The sequence below is a fragment of the Nomascus leucogenys genome, chromosome 1a (genome assembly GCF_006542625.1).
Source record: "Nomascus leucogenys isolate Asia chromosome 1a, Asia_NLE_v1, whole genome shotgun sequence".
Lineage (NCBI taxonomy): Eukaryota > Metazoa > Chordata > Mammalia > Primates > Hylobatidae > Nomascus > Nomascus leucogenys.
This window is the reverse complement of record NC_044381.1, coordinates 88,701,170-88,723,884: the sequence shown is the minus strand read 5'-3', so window position 1 is coordinate 88,723,884 and position 22,715 is coordinate 88,701,170. Positions and strand designations below refer to the sequence as shown.

The 22,715-nt window shown below is 37.7% G+C and overlaps 1 protein-coding gene across 11 annotated transcripts in view; it reads right to left on the bottom strand.

Moving 5' to 3' along the window:
* SIPA1L1 (signal induced proliferation associated 1 like 1) overlaps nt 1-22,715 on the bottom strand; it is a 433,967-nt gene that overhangs the window by 77,611 nt on the left and 333,641 nt on the right. For all 11 annotated transcript variants that reach the window (XM_030812823.1, XM_030812861.1, XM_030812855.1 and 8 more), the window contains 3 exons: nt 15,288-15,462; nt 7,331-7,434; nt 3,358-3,515 (listed from right to left, as the gene is read on the bottom strand). In XM_030812823.1, coding sequence (XP_030668683.1) covers nt 3,358-3,515; nt 7,331-7,434; nt 15,288-15,462 — 437 coding nt within the window. The remainder of the gene's footprint in view (nt 1-3,357; nt 3,516-7,330; nt 7,435-15,287; nt 15,463-22,715) is intronic.

Genomic DNA, 22,715 nt, shown 5'->3' with positions numbered 1-22,715 from the left:
TATTATTGCAGGACACTCTTTCAAGGAAACTTTTCCCCTTTCCACAGTTCAGACACCAGGTAGGTGTAAGTAAATAAGTATGTGTGTTCATGGTGGAGAAAGTTGGGACCAAGAGGTTTTAAATGCTAAAAAGCACTTGGGGTATAAAAAACAGTTAGAAAAGAATTAATATGACCTAGTTATTTGCTAGCACAACAGGGTGTCTATAGCTAAAAATAATTTAATTGCACGTTTAAAAATAACTAAAAGAGTATAACTGGATTGTTTGTAACACAAAGGATAAATGCTTGGGGTAATGGCTACCCCATTTACCCTGGTGTGATTATATGCATTGCATGCCTATATAAAAATATCTCACGTAACCCAAAAATATATACACCTACTATGTACCCATAAAAATAAAAAAATTAAAAAAAATTTAAAAAAGCATTTGAGTTACTCTAGCTATATCACTTAGGGATAAAATTAAATTAGATTTAAATAAAATGAGTATAAATCAACCCATGTCTAAGTTTTTCCACCAAACCACCCCTAATAAAACAGGCCTATAAATTCATATCCCTAGTAGTTCGGGGAGTGGCTGGGGTTTGAGAAAAACTCACAGGTGTAAAAATTCTTTGAAGACCCATGTTTTATCTGAAAATTGATATTTTCCATTCTACCTCATAATACATTTATTTTCATAAGAAAATAAGCTCATCCTTACCCTGCCTCCCCCCAACATTAAAGGCTTGAAGAAAGGTGTCCTGTTTATTCTGCGTCTTCAAACACTTCCTGACATCACCACATACCTGAGGAGGTGTGCCTGCCTCTTTTCAGAAGGATGGCAAAAAATTATTGATCTTTAAAGTTTACAATAGGCAAAGGTCACTACTCTATAATCTCTTGTGATTTCTTTCAGTGATTTTACAAACTGATATGTTTTCTTGGATTTATAAACAGGCCAAAATTCACAGCTTAAAAGCTGTGTGTTGGGTCTTCAAACAAGCCTGGTAACTAGGAAATTCCAGACCTGCCCACGTGTCTTGAGCAGTGGTGTTCAGTATCCCCCTCCCTGCAAAGACTCCTAGCGTTAAATGATGGGGTTCGAACGGTGGGCTCTCCAGGCAACAGATTAAAAATAAGAGAGAGAAAGCAAAAATCCTAATTTTCAGGGGAGGGATGATAAAAATAAAAAAACAAAGCACTGAAGAAGGCGAACACACCTCCCTTAGCAGTCTCTTTAGACTTGTGCAGTTCATTACAGTGGCCACAGCCAGCTGTGGCTATTGAGCACTTGAAATATGTCTAGTGTGACCGAGGAATACCAAATTATATTAAATTTTAATTAACATATGATTTAAAAACAGATACTTAATTCTGTTATTTTACAGATTTTTAAAAGTCCGTTTGGAAGAATCTGGGTATATTAAATCTACCTTTTCATTGTAAATTTTATGAAATCTAAATATACATCAAGTATCACCAATGAAAATTTAGCATCCTAATTGAGATATGCAGTAAGTGTAAAATGTACTTCAGGTTACAAAGACTTAGTCCAAAAAACCATGTAAGATGTCACAATAATTGTTAAATGCTGAAATCACGTTAATTCATGTTGAAATAATATTTAGATATACTGAGTAAATAAAATGTATAAATGGGTCAAAAACAGTATCAACATTAATTTCATCTATATGTTGGCACTTTTTAAAAAAATCTGGCTATTAGAAAGTGTAAAATTAATATGTAGCTTGCATTATAGTCCCATTGGATGGTACTGATTTAGACAAAGGCTTGAAAAGAAGAAACTCTTTAAAAGAAACTGCATAGCTTTCCACTCCCCAAACTTTGGAGTGCCCATTCAAAATGGGCTTAACTTTCTACCTGTCAAGTGGTATGAAATCCTTTGCATGAATCTAGTACATAGCATGTTTTAACTGCTCAGAGTATTTTCTAAATGCAAATAGTTATCCATTCCAATTATAGTCAATTGTTCTGTGCTTTCATTCTACAACTAACCAGAGCAGCTCTCAGACACTACTTCCTTGATAAGAGGTTTCAGATCTAGGTCTTCATTGTTGGGAGTTCTGCCCCAACCCTAGGAAACTACAGACCTCCCTGGTCTTGGGTGTTCACCTAGGCTCAGCACCTGAGAAGTTCTGCAACAGCCTCTGTGTTGGGAGTTCAGAGTGAAAAACCCAGCTTTCCCAGCATGTGAGAGAGGTGGCATAGCAGCATGGTTAAGAGACTGGGCTCTAGAATGAAACTGACTGCATTCCTGTCTAATTCTGCTCAACACTAGCCAGCTAACCTGAGGCAAGTAACCTGGCTTAAATTTCATCATCTGAAAACGGAGATAAAAGCAGTACCTACCTCATAGGTTTTAAAGATTAAATGGGATATACATGTAAGATGTCTAGAATAGTTTGGGGCTTACAACAAGAGCTCAACCAATGCAGTTATTAGGATATGTGCAAGGATGGTGACAGCCAGCAGGAGACCAACATAACCTCTACTTGTTTTTTTTTTTCCCTAAGCTACGCTTACTCTACTCCTAGAATTAATCTGCCTTACCCCTAGAAATATACAATTGCAGATCTCACGAACTGTCAACCTGCACAGGTCACTTTCTGTGCAGGTAACATTTTTTAGGGATGGAAAGATATGCCAAATGTCCATATTTTGAAAGGAACTGATGCACATTAAAAACATCTTACAAATGCCAGAACATTACCCTTACACATTCTGGCACTACACCCACATCAAGCTAGCATCACAGGTCCCTATCCCCTTCAACTCCTAACTCTCTAGTATTCTTACAAAGAAAGGTCTCTGCAGATAGAGGCCTGAATTCTGATACTCATGTGACTACATCAACAAGTGACACTGAAACAATTTCAATAATGCTAAATAAAGTATAGAAGCGCTTCTAAGCTTGTAGTCAGAGCGCTAATGTAAATCAAGTAAGTCAGAGGCAAGGATTTAGGCTTCTTTAATAACAATGCTTTTCAAAAAATTAACTTCTCTTCCTTATTTATTATAATCGTTCTTTTCTGCTCTTGCCATGTCAAAAGAAAAATATAATTAGCAATATGAGTAATTAGTTGGTTGGTGACCAGATGGTATGGATGAAGGACATCACCTAAGGAGGAGGTGCAAATGGAAACGGCAGGTGTCTAACCAACATGCTTGGGTAATGTCAATGCCACCAGATTACATCATCATCTGAATTCAGCCATTCGCATGCATAGTTTAAAGACAAAAAGAAATAGTAATAGACTTCCCATTGCCACTTTAGAATGCAGAGCTGAATGGGGCCTCTGTGTGATAACCAGCCAACATCCACAGAGCCCCTGCTGTGACACCCATACACACCTGTAACAGACACTGTCTGAGCACGGATTGTGCACCCTGACGATGACGAAAACGTGCTGGAAGTGGGATCGGATGTTTTTTGGGCTGAACGGCTGTGCTCCAGGCTCTTGGAAAACAATTGTTACAATATCATTTCCAATGTGCCGCTTCCTCAGGAGCTACAAGAAAAAATAAGCAACCAACATAAATAACAATAATTTGCTTCCCCCGCCGCCCCAATTCCCTTATACAGTTGTATTTAAAACATTCATTCCTAATCAGTACACATTAAGGTAGGCAATCTACACAGGTACTGTCAATGTTTTCACCTGCCTTATTCCCTCTAAGGAAGAACATAGAAACAAATATTCTGAAATTTGCATAAAAGATACAGCCATTCAAATAGATCTACCCAATATCTGGCATATTATGCCAGGTCCCAACATCTCCAAACCTTCAGTTTCTATAACAACAGTTTTGTTCCATTTTCACATAAGAAAAACATGTGCCATAGGGAAGATTTTTAACGATGAGAATGGCTGAGATAATTACAATGTAATTTGTGTTCTGGTTTAATTGGCTTCATTGAAAGAAAATGTGGCTAAGGTGTTTTCTGATATATGTTTTGTGTCACAAGCTGGGCATGTAGAAAAGAATAATATTCCAGAATGTTGCAACAATTAAAAGCAGATAAATTTCAGGTTTAAACAGCTTCTTTAATTGCAATGAAAGCTGCTTAGGGACACCCTCTGTTTCACATTCAGTGGATTTTGGATGGGTGGCTTTCAAACTCAGGCACCCCAAATCATCCTAGGTCAGTGCCTTTCAGCAGTAATTCAATAGTGTAAACAAAAATAGAACAAAATTTGTGTTTCTCAAACTTACTGTACGGAGGCTCTTAAAAAAGAAAAACAACTAAGTGTGACATTTATATAAACTATCCGTTAGACATAAGCTTGTACTTATAAAACTTGTATTTAAAAAAATATTCTCGGCCAGGCGCGGTGGCTCACGCCTGTAATCCCAGCACTCTGAGAGGCCGAGGCGGGTGGTTCACGAGGTCAGGTGATCGAGACCATCCTGGCTAACACGGTGAAACCCCGTCTCTATTAAAAATACAAAAAATTAGCTGGGCGAGGTGGCAAGCGCCTGTAGTCCCATCTACTCGCGAGGCTGAGGCAGGAGAATGGTGTGAACCCCGGGGGGCGGAGCCTGCAGTGAGCCGAGATTGCGCCACTGCACTCCAGCCTGGGTGAAAGAGCGAGACTCCTTCTCAAAAAAAAAAAAAAAAATTCTCTAGTGACATTAAGGCATACAAATTGCATACCAGTAAAATCAGTGATCTAGTATTGGCTGCCAGCTGGGAGAAATAATAGCCTTTTAGATTAGGGTTTCGAATTGGGAGTTAGAATGTTCAGGATTAATGTACTTTTAACCTTAGGAATTTGAAAGCATCCCAAATTGTCTTCTAATGAAGCAGTTTATTTCTGAGTTCATTTCTTTTTTTTTTTTTTTTTAATTATACTTTAGGTTTTAGGGTACATGTGCACAATGTGCAGGTTTGTTACATATATATCCCTGCGCCATGTTGTTTTGCTGCACCCATTAACTCGTCATTTAGCATTAGGTATATCTCCTAATGTTGTCCCTCCCCCCTACCCCCACCCCACAACAGTCCCCGGAGTGTGATGTTCCCCTTCCTGTGTCCATGAGTTCATTGTTCAATTCCCACCTATGAGTGAGAACATGCGGTGTTTGGTTTTTTGTCCTTGCGATAGTTTACTGAGAATGATGTTTTCCAGTTTCATCCATGTCCCTACAAAGGACATGAACTCATCATTTTTTATGGCTGCATAGTATTCCATGGTGTATGTGCCACATTTTCTTAATCCAGTCTATTGTTGTTGGACATTTGCGTTGGTTCCAACTCTTTGCTATTGTGAATAGTGCTGCAATACATATGTGTGCATATGTCTTTATAGCAGCATGATTTATAGTCCTTTGGGTATATACCCAGTAATGGGATGGCTGGGTCAAATGGTATTTCTAGCTCTAGATCCCTGAGGAATCGCCACACTGACTTCCACAATGGTTGAACCAGTTTACAGTCCCACCAACTGAGTTCATTTCTAAATATGATATACAAACAGACATTATGAAAATAAAGGCTGGTGTGTATTGATGGCTCTATAGAACATACCAATAATTAAAGATTATTAATCTACTCAAGATCTTGGACATACCAAAAACAAATACTATTTATCTACATGTTATGCCATTCCTGCATAAATGATGTCATTTTCTGTAATATTATTCTTTCTTCAAAATTTGGCTTGACATATAAAAATAAATGTCTTAATAAAGGACCCAAATAGAAACAAATCCATTTTTCCATCTTATACTACATATAATGAAACATAATATTTTATTTAAAATACTTGCAAAATAATTTTTAAAGATACATTTTTCTTGCCTTTTTTTTTTCCCAACTATAAAGTAATCTATATAGAGGAAAATAAATTTTTTTGGCTAGAGAGTGAAAATTTCTTGATATGTTGCAGTACCAATTTCTTTCTCATTCTGATTTAGGACCATAACATTTTTTGACTTGATTGGACTCCAAAATTAAATAATTTAGGGAGCTGCCATTTAAATGCCCACTTTCTCTGCCTACCACTTCAACTCATTTAGTTACAAATAATTAATCCCATCTTGTTACTAAATTTTTTACCCTTACAAATCTCATCTTTCTCTTCTAAGTGATCAGGCAGAATAAGCCTTTATGCTCTCTTTAAGGATCATTTTGTTAATGTTGTTAAATTTTTTATCTACTGACTGGTCAGAATAAGTTTATTATGCCTTTCTTAGCATGGTGTTTTTCTTTCAAAGAGAGCTAAAATCTGGAATTTGCATAAAACAAATTATCAACAAAGTACAGATCAGGGAGTTTATCTTAAAACAGGTTTACTTCAGATTTATAGCTGATTCATTGCTTTGCTCCCTATTTTTTATTACACTGGCAATCATGAAAGGCAAAACTTTGTTACCTAGATTTGTGATTTAATCAAACCTAAAGTGATAAAGTGTTAGATTAGATCAGTGTTTGGTTAACTTCTGTGAAAGAGGATGTGATTCATTCTGCAGCTGGCCTGTGCTCTGTTAGCACAACAATTGACAAAAACAAAAATCCATATCCATTTGAAGGTTAGAAGTAAAACTGGACTGCTCAAGTTTGCAATAGCTTTTAAAAGAAGAGTGTGTTAGCTCTCTGGTTCTTTTAAATTTCAATTTGCTATTATTTATTTTAAAATATTTTTAAAAATCAACTACCACATATTCCCTAAAACAATAGTGCCAGTTTCCAGTTTGCTCTGTAACAATCTGTCACTGCTTAGTTTCCACATTTTACTACCTCACTTACACTTTAGTAATTAGGCATTGAGCTTTTAGATCATTTTAAGAGAAGCTCTGTGTATGATGTGCACATACGCAATTGTTATTTATGTTCTTTGCTATCTCCCAATGAACATGGTAAGGAAGAATATCATTCTGTTGACATTTGACTTTTTTCCAAGTTAGTATTTTATATCTCCTTTGAAATCTATAATGAAACCTCAGAACTTTCCTACTCTGTACACTGACCTCTTGAGATGAAACTTCACCCACTCATGGATGTTCTTTGCAACCCTGCAGAGTCTTGTAATCACCAATGATTTCAACCTGTTCCTCAGATTTCATGAAAACCTCAATCCCCGTGGGTGAAAAGCAAATGATTAATTCACAAAGGCATCCAGCTGGCTGTTAACCTAAAATTTGTGTCTCTTCATTTGTTTTCAGCTCATCTGCTATTCCTTACTTCCACAAAGCACAAAGTTTCCCGCTGCGGTGACAGGTGCAACACTAAATTCTGGTTTAAGATTTTACAAACTTGCCACTTAGGCTTCTAGAGGAAATGAACAAGGGTGAAAACACAGATAACAGGACGATCTCTTACCTGTTGCTTGTTGTTGGGTGTGTATGGCAGCATGGTAGAAACATGGAACATAATTTCATAATCTTTGTATGTTGTGTACAGAGAATGGGTTCCAGTGGAGTCAGCTACAGTTAAAAAAAATATAATGATGAGATGACTATAACAGGAAAAAATAATTTATTTAAGAGAAATATCTCAAAAAAGAAAAGAAAAGAAAATGATTTAGGATGAAAAGATTCTAGACGAGACAGGTGTTCTTCCTATTTTTTTTGTATTTGATCATCTTTGGCAGTCTAGTGAAGCCTATGGATCAGATCCCTTCTCAGAATAATATTTGTAAAAGTATAAAATAAAAAACATAAGATTTCGAAAGAAATTATATCGAAGCGCACAGTATCAAATAATTTTAAATATGAATGCACAAGATTTATATAACAAGATTTAGCAGTTGGTCTAATATCTACTATAATGCTGAAGACATGATGAGCACAAACACTCTTGAGATGTCTGCAACAACAAATAATATAACACGAAAATATCTGTGCTTTCTATTGGCAATGAAATCACAGGTAAATGAATTACTGTGGTTTACTGCCTATGGCCATAATTAACAGAAATGCTAAATTTCAACTTGGGGTCAGTGAAAATAAAGACAAAATTATTGCCCATCCAAGTTCACAGACCCCCGAATTCTGTCCACACATCAACTTAAGAAACATTTTTCTAATACTTCCAATTCAAGCAAGAGACTTGCTTTGTTCTTTAAAAAAAAAAAAAAAAAGACAATAATTTAACAAGACCATTAACACTGAAGAACAAAGGTGACACGGCAATGTCTAACAATTTTTTTAAGACTTAAGCATGTTGTGTTCTCACTTTCCTTAAGAAAAAGAAACCTCTACTGCCTTTATCTTAACAAAGTTTCAGAATCAGTGTTCCCACAAATACCTGGAAGCTGCAGAAAAAAGTTATTAACTTCCCAACTGAAAGGGAATACCTGTTTAGACTAAAAGGATCTGGACTTAGGGGTTGCAAAAGGAACAGAAGTGCATTCACTGTAGGTAAACTCAACTCTCTATCAACCCATTTTTTTTTTTTTGAGACAGTCTCGCTCTGTCGCCCAGGCTGGAGTGCAATGGTGTGATCTCAGCTCACTGTAACCTCCGCCTCTTGGGTTCAAGCGATTCTCCTGCCTCAGCCTCCTGAGTAGCTGGGGACTATAGGTGCATGCCACCATGCCTGGCTAATTTTTGTATTTTCAGTAGAGACGGAATTTCACCATGTTGGCCAGGATGGTCTCGATCTCCTGACCTTGTGATCCACCCACCTTGGCCTCCCAAAGTGCTGGGATTACAGGTGTGAGCCAACACTCCTGGCCTCGACCCTATTTTTTGAGGACCAAGACACTTGATGGCATTTTAGAGAACGACGCTCTCAGACAAAGTCTCTGACATATACCAAAAAGCAACAGTAGTCTCAAAACTTAGTATGCACAGCATCAGCTGCGGAGCTAAATTAAGAGGCAGGTTCCCAGGGCCCACCCCCCAAAATACTCCTCAATGGGTATACGGCCTCACAGGGGAATCTATTCTTCACAGACACTCCCAGGTAGCTCTAATGCAGTAACTCCACTGCTGTTAGGTACTGCTCTAAGAATAGACTACAACTGTGGCTTGCAGACAGCTTTCTAAAGATATTCTAGAGCTCTGAGTTTCAAGCTTGAGCTTGTTGGAGAATCTTAATTTTGAAGCTGACATAAAATGCGAAGGCTTAAAAATAGTCAAAAATAGAACAAAGCAAAGACTACTTTTCAAAAATTGGAAAACTATGTAACAACATATAAATATCCAAGAAAAATATCTTCTAAGTATTAATGACCATCACAACAAAAAAACTGTGTATTACTACAACAAAGGATTCAACTGAACTATTTAAGACAGGTCTTGAACGTGAAGAACTTATGTATTGTCAAGAACCCTTTCTATAAATATGTATAGAATGGATTAGTACATTTTAAAACTTTAAAGTGAATGTGTCACCACTGACGTGTACTTATACATGCGTTTCAAGTCAATTTTAAGCAAAATTAATGAACCAGAAAAAAAAAAGACTGTCATTGGTATTCATTTATTACATTGTGCTTTATATGCCTGTCTAGTTCTAAAAGGATTACTGCCAGAGAGGAAAACTGCTGGGGAAGAAAACACTGAAGATCATTTGTTTTTCTACTTCTAGCCCCTTCTCTCTGTCCTCCGCATGTCTCATTTCACACAAGGTATGCTATCTGACCAGCCTTCTTCTGAGGTCTTTTAGATTCATAGAGTTTTGCTGATAATTTTCAACAGTTTGGGAATAGTTTCAGAAGTTTCAGAGATGAAACTAGGGCTAAAATAATGAAACTTTTCTTTCCAAGAAGAAAAGAATTCCAAAATCCTGAAATTACTATGCACATCATAGAGGTACTAAACTTTACCAGAAAGAATGCAAAAAGAATGTTTGCTATAAAGAAATAATTAACAGAGTAAACAGACAACCTACAGAATGGGAGAAAGTATTTGCAAACCATACACCCAACAAAAGACTAATATCCAGAATCTCTAAGAAACTTAAGCAAATCAACAAGAAAAAAACAAATAGCCCCATTAAAAAGTGGGTAAAGAACACAAATAGACACTTCTCAAAAGAAGACATACATGCAGCCAACAAACATGAAAAAATGCTTAACATCACTAATCACTGGAGAAATGTACATTAAAACCACAATGAGATACCATCTGATATCAGACAGAATGGCTATCATTCAAAAGTCAAAAAATAACAGATGTTGGCAAGGATTTTGAGAAAAGAAAATATATATACACTGTTCGTGGGAATGTAAATTTATACAGCCACTATGGAAAACAGTATGGAGATTTCTCAAAGAACTAACAATAGAACTACCATTCGACCCAGCAGTCTCCCTACTGGGTATCTACTCAAAGGAAAAGAAATAATTTTATCAAATGGCACCTGCACTAATTTGTTTATTGCAGCACTGTTCACAATAGCAAAGGCATGGAATCAACCTAAGAGTCTATCAATGGTAGACTGGACAAAGGAAACATGGTACATACACATCATGGAATGGTACGCAGCCATAAAAAAGAACATCATCATCTCCCTGGCAACAACACAGATGCAGCTAGAGGCCATTATCCTAAGTGAATTAATGCAGAAACAGAAAGTCAAATACCGCATGTTTTCACTTACAAGCAGGAGCTAAACAATGGGTACACATGAACATAAAGATGAAAACAACAGACATTGGGGAGTCCAAAAGTGGGGAGGAAGGTTGAGAGGAAGGGTTGGAAAACCCTACTCTACCTCAAAATCTCCACCTACTGGGTAGTATGCTCACTATTTGGGTAATAGATTCACTAGAAGCCCAAACCCCAGCATTATGCAATATACACCCCTGTAACAAACCTGGACATGTCCTCCTGAATCTGTAATTTTTTAAAAGAAGACTGTTTACTATATTACTAAGAAATAAAGCATCCAATGTTCTTATTATAATATTTTTAGTGACCTTGAAACTATGAAAGTTTTAAGAGAATGACTATCAGGAAAATGAAAAAAAAAAATGCTTTTTTATCTGGTTGAAGAGCGTATTGAACAACTCTAAAGGGACAATGTGGTTGTAGAAGAAGGATGAAAGAATGATGCTACTTCATATTTGTATAGAGCTTTAAAACTTAATAAGTAAATTCAGGCATTATATAGGTCACCTTGACAATCACATGATCTGCCTCCTTGATAATCACATGATCTGCCTCCTTGATAATCACATGATCTGCCTCCAAATCTTTCTTTATGAAAAGTCTTATATCTCTTCTAAGATCTTGAACCTCAACTGCATTTATAACACTGCTGAAAAATGGAGGAGAAAACAAACAGTCACTAACATTGCAGCAAATTAACGAAGGCAGGGCTTTGAAGGAAAGCTTTTACAGAGGGCTTCTAAGTCTCCTGTGTACTGACTTGACAAACAAGCCTCAGTCAGGAAATAATTTCCTCAAATAATCCACCTCCGCAGCTAAAAATGAGGATGGTCTCCAGCTTTCAAATAACAAACTGCTTGGTGGGAAGTTTATTGTATTTATTGTAGTGTGAGAGAATGGTAATTATCTAGGTTGTATCATCCAAATAAGAAAACAAAAAGAAGGAAAAATCCCCTACTAAAAATTTCATCATTGCAGAATTGTTCCAGCCTGTGACATATTTATTTGTAGCTTGCTTGTTTGCTACAAATCCTTATTTCTGAAATGTGGAGATGGTCTTTGCACAGATAACTGGGAAAAAGAAGAAAAGGTTCAATAGTTCCTTACTTCCCTGAGCCTCGTCCTCCTTCACAAAAATACTAAGAAACGAATATGATGACAGTGCATGAAGTAGAGCTATCTCATGAGCTGGTTTGAGTACTTTTAGCTCAAGGGCTTAAGAGAGAGGAAGACACAGGCTAAAGGCCGGTCTTGGGGCTTTGCTGTGCTTCATTCTACATTTATGCTTTCTCTGAACACTTCATTAACCACACTACTGGGATCTATTCTACTTTCCTAATGCTTGCTAGCTATCTAACCATGGGCATGTTATTTAATCTAAAGAAGCCAATTCTGTAAAGTGGGGATAATTGGTATCTAGCAGGTTTGTCGGAATTAAACGAGATGGCATACATATCAAAAGTATCTGGGACTTCTGCTTCCAGCCATAACAAAGTGCTTGATACAGCACTCACCATGCCATTGTGAGTAACTAGAAAAAATGATATAATGGCTGAAACAACTGTTTGCAGACGTTGGACAACAGGCAGCCTTGGATAGTGATCCTTGAGAAAAAAGAATACAGAAGATGAGCCTTATGACCTCTGGGCTTTCTACCTTGAGGTACTTGTGGGACAGTGACACAGAGCAGGGTACTGAAGGGGGAAGCCAAGACAGACTCGAGTTCAGGAAGTCTGAGGTGGCTGATATTTGCTAGGCAGAATACCAAAGAGAAAGAAATATCAGATGAAAGGTTCAGAAATCTGAATAGGGGTCCCTTTGAGTCTTGAGTTGGATAGTAAGCTGCATATGCATATGCATAAATTCCAAAAGCCAAGCAAAGACAAAATATTAGGGAAAGAACTACCACCAACGAATTATAAGCCAAACAATTCCACAGTTCACACTGGGTTGGGAGACATTAGAGTTCTGAACAGCCACAGTAGACACTTCATTGAATATTCAAGTACTGAGGTGCAAGAAAAGTCATGCCTTAGTAGTAGGGCTAAGTTAGCCAGAGTAAAAGCTACTCTAGGTATGCTTTAACAAAGCTTAAAAATAAGACTCATAAAAATCAAGCTGTTCTGCAACTTCACTGCCTGCCAAAACAAAACTCAACACTTAAAGAAGATAACAAAATTAAGACACTGAACAATGAAACATTTACAATATCCAATATCTTATCAATAACAACCAGACATGTGAGGAAGTAAAATATATACAGAGGAACCCCATTAAAAAAAGAAACTGAAAATGAGAGAAATGATGAAATTAGCAGATGAACATTTTGAAACAACTATTATAAATGTGTTTAGGGATCTGAAGGACAGCGTGAACCTAATAAGGTGAGAATAGAAGACATTTAAAAAGATTATCAAATCAACTTTTGGCCCTGAAATACAATATCTTAAATGGAAATTTCATTGGATGGGATTAACAATCAATTAAGACACCATGGAAGAAAAGAAAAACACAAGGAGCTTTAAGATATATTAATAGAAATTATCCAAACTGAAGCACAGAAGGAAAAAAAAGGTTGGGGAAAAAAAAAAAGAACCAGGGCCTCATTAACCTGTGGTACACCAGTGAGTGACATAACATACGTGTAACTGGAGTCTCAGAGAGACGGGAGGTTAAGACAGAAAAAATAAAGAAATAACAGCAAATAGTATTTTAATTTGATAAAAACTACAAACCCATAGATTCAAGTGACATCTACAGTGGGAATGATCCCTGAACATTTGTTCTGAAAAGCACTTTTTTAGAAAAAGAATTATATTCAAAGTTTCTTGACACAAAATAAAGTTAGATTAAGTATGGTGAGATTATATCACAACACATAGAACGAAGTCTTATCTCTAGTAGTGTCAAGCCCAGTAGGAGGCAGCTGAGGTGCACAGAGGCTGGCTGTTGCCTATTTTGGTGGTCTGTGATTATTTAATGCAGGTTTAAATGGCATAGTGAATAGACTCTAGTTTTTGCCCCTATTAATAAGCTTGGAGTAAAAGAGATGATTTTGCATACTGCCTTCTTTGGGGCTTCAGAGTAGGAATACTTTCCTACTTTTCGTTCATTTTAGGAAATGTGACATTTTAAAAGGACAGAAAAGGACACTTTTCTTTGAATCCTTCTCAGGAAATATGCCCTGAAAGGTCAGACATGCCTCATAAAGTTGAACTACTTAAAGGAGAGTAGCTCAGTGAAAAAGAATCTTTCCCTGTTGAATGTATTATATAATTCCAAAACTACATTAAGAGGCTGTTTGGTAATCCAGGCTCATCCCCCTCTAGCCTTTGCAGTTGTTGGGATAATCGGGCAAACTGTGCACAAAGTGCTTATTTTGTGTATTCCACTGCCTTACTACATGTCATGTTGCTTAACGATACCCTAGCTATACATTTCTCACATCATCCTTCATCATAGATAACACACAATCTTATCAACTCCCAATCTGACAATTCATTTATAGTATCACTGAGCTTATTACACATTCTCTTCCCAGATCCCTTCAATAACTGTTTGTGGTAGTGATAATTTATACAGCACAACAAATGGGGGCAACATGAATGAACTGTACAGGGTGAATATCAGAATACCTGGATAAAAAGAGTTTAAGGACATACTGAAATTTAACATCTTCATGCAGTTGCAAGCAGAGTATAGAATGTTAAAATAATATTTAAGCAGCTAGGCTATTTATGGGTTTTAATAGTCTCTCTTGCATGTCGTTTCCAAGTTGGCAACAGCAAAACCATGGCAACAGGAAATTCTTCCCTGCAGTGGAGTTTATGAATGCTTTTCTGTTTTCATGACTCAACTCCTTATTTAATTTCCTGTACAGAAAATCAGAGAGATTACTATAGACTGCAATACAGATGTGCTAATCCAAAGACCCTCTCAAAGAAAAACAGGTCACAGGTGTCTATGGATGAATTTAAAGGTAAAACTTAAAACTGCTTTCACACAGACACATAGCAAAAGTCAACACACTCTTTGATTAGTCCCAGCTAACCAAAATAGGCATTTGAGAATGTTAACTATTTTACTGACAACTTGGGGACTGGGCATGGACAACCTTTTAGGTTCATGCACCATAGTTAAACAGATTGTTTCATTATCATGCTTTTAATCAACACATTTTATGAGCTAAACTAATACCAAAGCTAAAAAGCCTATTTTCTCAGGGATTAAGTAGACTGTGAATAATAATAATAGAAACAAAAACCCTAGATATAAAAAGAATACAAAAAAACAAAAACAAAGGCTGACTACATAGATATACATGAAGAATATGAAATGAATTAATGGAAGTCAAAAATTCCAGGCTTACACTCAGATGGTTCTACGTTTCTGGAGTTTTTAACCACCCTAACATTTGGCTAAATGTAATGAAATTTACACAATGCTTATCCAGGAGCAATTCTGCATGATCTGTGTCACTGCCCCACTCCATCCACAGACCTCTGACAACCCTATTTTTTTTAGAGTCTAATTCTAGCTACTTTGGTTATGATCTTCAACTGTTCTGGTGCTACATCCTCCCTCTCTGGCTTTCTCTCCCCCATCACCAGCAGTTTTCTGCAATAAATGGCAATGTTGTTTTACGGATAATTTAGCAGATGCACAACAGCACAACAGGAGGAAAATAAGCCTAGTAGGAGGGTGTAAGTATTTCTTACTTTTGGTATCAAGCTGTGCTCGATACTTCTCAAATCCTTTGAGCCGAACTCGCTCTCCCAATAGTTGAAGGAATTCTTCAAAGGCTGGGCCAGCTGACTCATTGTTGTACATCTCTTCTTCAGTGCTCTGTCCAGCTTTGCAGTACATGATGCCTACTTTCTGCTGGTAGTTCAGCTGTGAAGGCAGGTAATACAATGCATATAAATATAGGCAGATCCACTTTGTCCCACTCAAATGCTAAAAGGTCCTATAGGGCACATGCCCAGAAAATAGCTAACATCTTTCTTCTCTTGAAATCCTTCTGTGTTTTCTGTTTTTGATCCAAAAATAAAGTCGTACAAGTATCTATAAACTTCATGAATTGAGAAAAGGCCAGAAAAATACATGAAAATTTCCTGTATGTAAAGATCATGCATCATTAAACAGATCTGTTGGTACTATAGGAAATTTCTGTTAATCAATTACAAAGTACAAAATGAGGTTATTAAAAAATCCTGGTAACTAAAGGCAATTCTTTTTTTATGGTGTCCCCCTCTTTTAAAAGGGAGGTCTTTACAAATTTAAAAGCAGAGGTCTACTTTATAAAACATATTTTAAAATAAACTGTTTTGCACTAAAAGGTCCACTAATATTTTTGCAGTATTTTTTTGTAAAATTAGAAAAGACTTATCTCCCAATACCCTTTTCCCAATATATTAAATTATAAACCTTGCTTATATCTTTGTTACAGAACTACTATCATCAATACTGTACTTAGAGCAACTTCTCTTTCAGATAGTTCTTCCAAAGGATGACTGTCTGCAGAGAAACTTTAAAAGAGGCCTCATAATGGCAAATCAGCTCATGGCAAGTATTTCTTCCTCAAACGCAGTTAAAATGAAGGATTAAGAGATTTACATATAAAATTAATCAAAACATTTATTAATCATTGAAAAGTCCAGTCATTTTGCAAACAAATTTTAAGGTGTTACTGATCATTTAACAAGCAATGAGTTTTCAACATAAAAATGTATACTTTGGGCTGGGCACAGTGGCTAATGCCTGTAATTCCAGCACTTTGGGAGGCTGACGGGGGCAGATCACTTGAACCTAGGAGTTCAAGACAAGCCTGGGCAACATGGCAAAACCCTGTCTCTACAAAATATACAAAAACTAGCCAGGTGTGGTGGTGCACACGTGTAGTCCCAGCTACTCGGGAGGCTGAGGTGGGAGGATCATTTGAGGCCGGGAGATTGATGCTGCAGTGAGTCATGACTGTACCACATACCCCAACCTGGGCAACAGAGCAAAACTGTCTCAAAAAAAAAAAAAAAAAAAATTGGACTTTGAATTCTCCAGTGACATCGGGACAATTCTTATCACTTAATCCTATTTCCAGAGTGTCATTACAACCACCACATCAGTAAGGTTTTATCTAATAAAAGGGGGAAGGGAAAAGGTGAAATTTTAATAGCTAACATTTATTGAGTGTCTACCATATGCCAAGCACTATGTGCAGGGTTTAACATACATTAAATTCTTACTCTCACAATAGCCCACAAGGCAAATATTACCCCTGTTTGACAGATGAGCAAAGAGATCAGAGAATGCAAGAGAGAGGAACTAGTACAGTAGGGAGAGACACAAGATCACAGTCAGTTCTGTGACTCAGCTCCATTAACTATCACCAGGACTCAACCAGGTTTGTCTTTTGACAACTGCTGCAACATATGTCTACAACTTCTTATTTGCAATTCTGAAGTTGAAAGGTAGAAACCAAATTTAGGCAAACACATTTGGCAGCAAAACTTGATATGGGGCTGACATTAGTACTTTTAATTTATTCATCTTTGTGTGAATATTCATATTTCCCCTGCATAATTGATTGTGGGGTACTGCCCCAGATCTCACTGGGAATATTACTATATGGGTCATACATTTTATTATCCCTCTAAAATCTGAAAATTCTTCAATTCTGAAACACAGCCAGTCCTGCCACTTTATATTAAGGGACTATGAACCTGAACTACCATTGTCAGCTTTCCAAATCAAATGGCTTAAATCATGATAATGGAAAATGTCATAGGGGAAAAAACTAACAAACAAACAGAAAAACACCTTTGCTTGCTTTGTCTCCCTCCCCTGCACCCTGTTTAGCTGACAAGAAAGCTCAACAGCCTTTGCATTGTGCATAGACAGGAGAGTTCCTGGATATATATGTATTTTTTTGAGAGATGGAGTTTCACTTCGCTCTTGTTGACCAGGCGGGAATGCAATGGCGCAATCTTGGCTCACTGCAACCTCCGCCTCTCGAGTTCAAGCGATTCTCCCTCTTCAGCCTACCAAGTAGCTGCGATTACAGGCATGCGCCACCAGGCCTGGCTAATTTTTGTATTTTTAGTAGAGATGGGGGTTCACCATGTTGCTCAGGCTGGTCTTGAACTCCTGACCTCGGGTGATCCACTTGCCTCGGCCTCCCAAAGTGCTGGGATTACAGGCATGAGCCACTGTGCCTGGCCTGGAATATTTTTAAAATAGCATACAATCTGACCTACTGCTACCTTGATTATGAACAGGCACACATTTGGGACTTAGTTCATTTTTGTATAGCACACATAAGAAAAAAAAAATCAGGGTAAAACTTGCTGCACACTAATGACATTTAACCCCTTTCTTAGTTGGCCTGCTTCTAATGGTTGAATGTGGCTAATGCTTAGAGGGGAATGCTCCCACAGGTAAAGGTTTCATCTTGGCTTTAGAATTGAGCTAAGTACCCTATTCGGTTTCAACAAATAAAAAGGGAGAGATAGTCTCGATGTCTATTACAAAAGAAGTCCTTAATACAGCCAGATTCCAGGGCTGAACATTACCTGACTCTCTCCCTCCAGGGAGAACAAAAAGATCAAGCAATCTGTAGACAGGAAGGGGCTTTAAGTTACATGCTGTCTGGCTATGCCTTCCAGAACAGCCTTCGCTTAAAACAGTGTAAAACAAAAGTCACCCTGACTAATGGAAAGCATTACAGTGACACTGAATTTGTGGGTGCCTATTTAAAACTTCTTAGATAGAGGCCTAAGATTTCATTGTGCAACACTCAAAAGGATTCATTTATTTAGATTTACTTAAAAAAAAAAAAAGTTTCCTGCAGAAAGAAGATAAGAAAACTTCCCCCAAAGTAGTGGACAAGCAGAATTCAAGGACAGGACAATGTATCTCTTTTGACTGAATTCTATACCCTATTGAGCTCCACCTGCTGACAGAACAAACTGGTTTTGCCAGTTGTGAAAGGAATGATCCTTTAAGAGGATTAGGAAATTCCTTACAATGCCAAATTTCCTCTGGTTTGAAACTGTGCCAAATATCACTTGCTGTATCCTCAAAGGTGATAATATGACTGTTATCTTGATTTCTACTCCAATTAGATCAAAGGTAGGTAGCATTCTCTGAACTTAGGCTCCTAGAATCCTTAGCAGCCATGCTCCCGGATAGAACGAGATGTTGACAAGCAGAAGTTAAGTAAATGTAATCAGGAACATTCTAAGAGAAGGAGCTAATGTACATGGGGTTGTAAAGCCATGATGTGGGGATTTTGGATTGTTTTGAAGTTATATAAAGCAGTATTTATTGTCTGAGAAAACACACAAACATGCTTATGTGGGCTTGTGGATCTACATATACAATACTTTAAGGTAATGATCAAAATAGAGTTATGATGACACCAGAAGCCCTCCTGGGAACAGGCTAGGTTTATCCACAGTTTAGCATTTTGCTTTGGATAACCTCTGGGTCATTTGGCAATGGTGCCATAATTCATGCCTGTAGATCAGCTGTTCATATGAAGCACTGAGGGAAGTGTTGGGCACTCAATAAATGTTTGAACATACAAAAGTGATGGTGGTCAGTCCAATGGGACAAAGGCTGTATTTGAGATGAAGGTCTTGAATCTCAACAAAGTAAAGGGGTCTTTCAACACTTACTAAAAGTGATGTGAGCTTCCACAGCTGGGAAACAACAGTACATAAATTTGCTCTTCCTCTCATAAAATAGGCACTTTAACACAGAGTTAAGAAACAGACACTGCAGGCTCACGCCTGTAAGCCCAGCACTTTAGGAGGCTGAGGCGGGTGGATCATGAGGTCAGGAGATCGACGAGACCATCCTGGCTAACACGGTGAAACCCTGTCTCTACTAAAAATACAAAAAATTAGCCGGGCGTGGTGGCGGGTGCCTGTAGTCCCAGCTACTCGGGAGGCTGAGGCAGGAGAATGGTGTGAACCCGGGAGGCTGAGCTTGCAGTGAGCTGAGATCACGCCACTGCACTCCAGCCTGGGAGACAGAGCGAGACTCCATCTCAAAAAAAAAAAAAAGAAAGAAACAGGCAGTGCAATCTGACTTAAACAGCCATAACTTCCTGGAAAGATGGACAATAAAGTCACAGCCCTGTACCAGAAGAAAGAGATGTGAATAACCAAGTTCTCAGAGTCTTCTTCAGAAATTTTGCATTTTACCCCATCTTCCCTGGTATCATGGCCAGCAAGCGGACACTGGGGTAGCACAAACCATGAGAACAACTCAATTCTTACATTCTTATGAAACCTCTACTATTACCTAACTAAATTTAGAAATTTAAAATAGTCACTATTTCATTGTGCAACAGTTCTTGAAGTGTGGACTGTGAACTCTTGAGCATCTCTGAGAACCTTCTTGGTGCGGAGTGATGGATCATGACGCCAAAACTATCTTCAAAACACTATTAAGAGTCAATCTGGTATTTTCCACGGACATATGCACTCATGGTGAGTCAAACTGCTGGCACTTTTGCATGAATCAGGTAGTGGCTCCAGACTATACCAGCACTCCTTGCACTCTTTTTCTCCGCTATACACTCACCCCTTCCCCAAATAAAAACCCAGTTAAGAATGTCCTTGATGAAGCAGTAAAATATTAACTTGTATTAAATCTAGACACTTGAGTATATGCTTTTTAATATTCCATGTGATGAAATGGAGCGTATATATAAAGCATCTGTTGCCTACTGAAGTGCTTTATGATAACTTTCTCAAGGAAAAGCACTTGTTCAACTGAGTTGCAAGATGAACTTGGTCTTTTTCATAGAAGACTGGCAGGCAGAGTAATTTCTCCTCAAACCCACCTACTTCCTAATCCCTAGATCCTGTGAATATGTAATGTTAATGGTAAAGGGGAGCTCAGATTACAGATGGACTTAAGATTGCCAATTAACAGATGGGGAGAGTAGCCTGGATTATCCAGATGGGCCCAATGACTGAAAGGTCCTTAAAAGTGGAAGAAGAAGACAAAATGACCATCAGAAAAAGACAACGGAGACAAAAGAGAAAAGAAAATGGAGGCGAGGTCAAAGGGATGCAACACTGCTGGCTTTGGAGACGGAGGAAGGGCCATGAGCCAAGGCGCCCGGGCAGCCACTAGGAGTTGAAAAGGCCAAACACAGATTCACTCTTAGAGCCCCCGGAAAGGACACAGTTTGATTTTAGCCCAGTGACACCAATATTTAATTTCTAACTTACGGAACTGTAAAATAACAAATCTATGTTGTTTTAAGGCACTAAGTAGGAGTAATTTGTTATAGCAGCAATAAAAACCTAACTTAAATCACTATTTTCATACGAAAGAACAAACGAGACAAACTATAGTTATTATTCAGGCTTGTGTATTTGGGAGATATTGTCTTGAGAATGTTACTTCAGGAAAAACAACTGACAATATTTCCTGACATAATAGAATTTAAGCTCTAAAGCAAAATTTAAATTTTTGGAAACTTATACCTATCACCATGAGCCTAAGGGCTTCCCAACACTTAACTCTTTTTCTAATAAGATCAATGGAATATTTTCATTATTGTAAACTAAGCAAACACAAAATCTCCATAAGAGAACCAATTTTTCCAAATGACTGCTGTATGAAATTACAAAATCATGCATGAGTAAAAGATTCATTCAAGGCCAGGCATGGTGGTTCATGCCTGTAATCCTAGCACTTTGGGAGGCCAAGGTGGGAGGATCACTTGAGGCCAGGAGTTCAAGACCAGCCAGAGCAACACAGTGAGACCCTGTCTCTGTAAAATTGAAAAATTAGGTGGGTATGGTGGCATGTGCTTGTAGTCCCAGGATTTGGAAGCTAAGGTGGGAGGATGACTTAAGCCCAAGAGGGCAAGACTATAGTGAGCCATGATTACATGATTGTGCCACTGCACTCCAGCCTGGGCAATAGAGTGCAACCCTGTCTCAAAAAAAAAAAATAAATAAAAAATAAAAAAGAAAGGAAAAGAAAAAGAAAAAGGAAAAGAAAGATTCATTCAAAGTGCATGAAAGTCAATGAATTTTTAATTTAACAGAATGATTTCAGATTAACTCATGATTTCAGATTCCACATAGCTATTAACCTTTAAGAAACTACCATTTGTTGGCCGGGCATGGTGGCTCACGCCTGTAATCCCAGCACTTTGGGAGGCCGAGGTGTGCAAATCACAAGGTCAGGAGTTTGAGATCAGCCTGACTAACATGGTGAAACCCCGTCTCTACTAAAAATACAAAATTAACTGTGCGTGGTGGTGGGTGCCTATAATCCCAGCTACTCAGGAGGCTGAGGCATGAGAATCACTTGAACCTGGGAGGCAGAGGTTGCAGTGAGCCAAGATCGCGCCACTGCACTCCAGCCTGGGCGACAGAGCGCGACTCCATTTCAAAAGAAAAACACACACACAAAAAAACTACCATTTGTTGAGTTTTGGTGTTATATCAAAGGGAAATATCCACAATTATCTGAAAAGGCCATATGAAAGTCCTTTTTCCAAGTACATAAACTCTGTGAGGACAGATTTTCTTCATCTACTCCAACCAAAACAACATATTGCAACAGACTGACAGCAGATGCACATATGTGAGTCCAAGTGCCTTCTATTAAGCCAGACATTAAAGAGATCTGCAAAAATGATACTTTCTTCACACTAGTTTTTCATTTTAAAAACTTTTTTCACAAACATGTTACTTATATTAACATGTAACGTAATCATTTTATTTAAAAAAACATTTTAAAATTTGTTTTGATTGTAATGTGGTAAACATACAAAAAAAGTCTTATGAACAAAAGCTCTTTGGGATCTTTAACTTTTAAAAGGGTGAAGGGACTCTGAGGTGTAAACATCTGAGAACTGTATTGCTATGCTTTCTTTTGAATTTCTCTAATGACTAAAAAAGTCATCTAACTTTTCCTATGTTGTTTATTTTGATAACCTTTCTTCTGAAAATCAAGATTTTTCCCTTTGGCTGCTGTTAGGATTTTCTCTTTATCACGGGTTTGAAACAATTTGATTATGATATGTGTTAGTGTCATTTTCTGCATGCTTCTTATTCTTAGGGCTCATTGAGTTTCTTGGGTCTGCTTGCATCATATGTGGAAAATCTGGAACT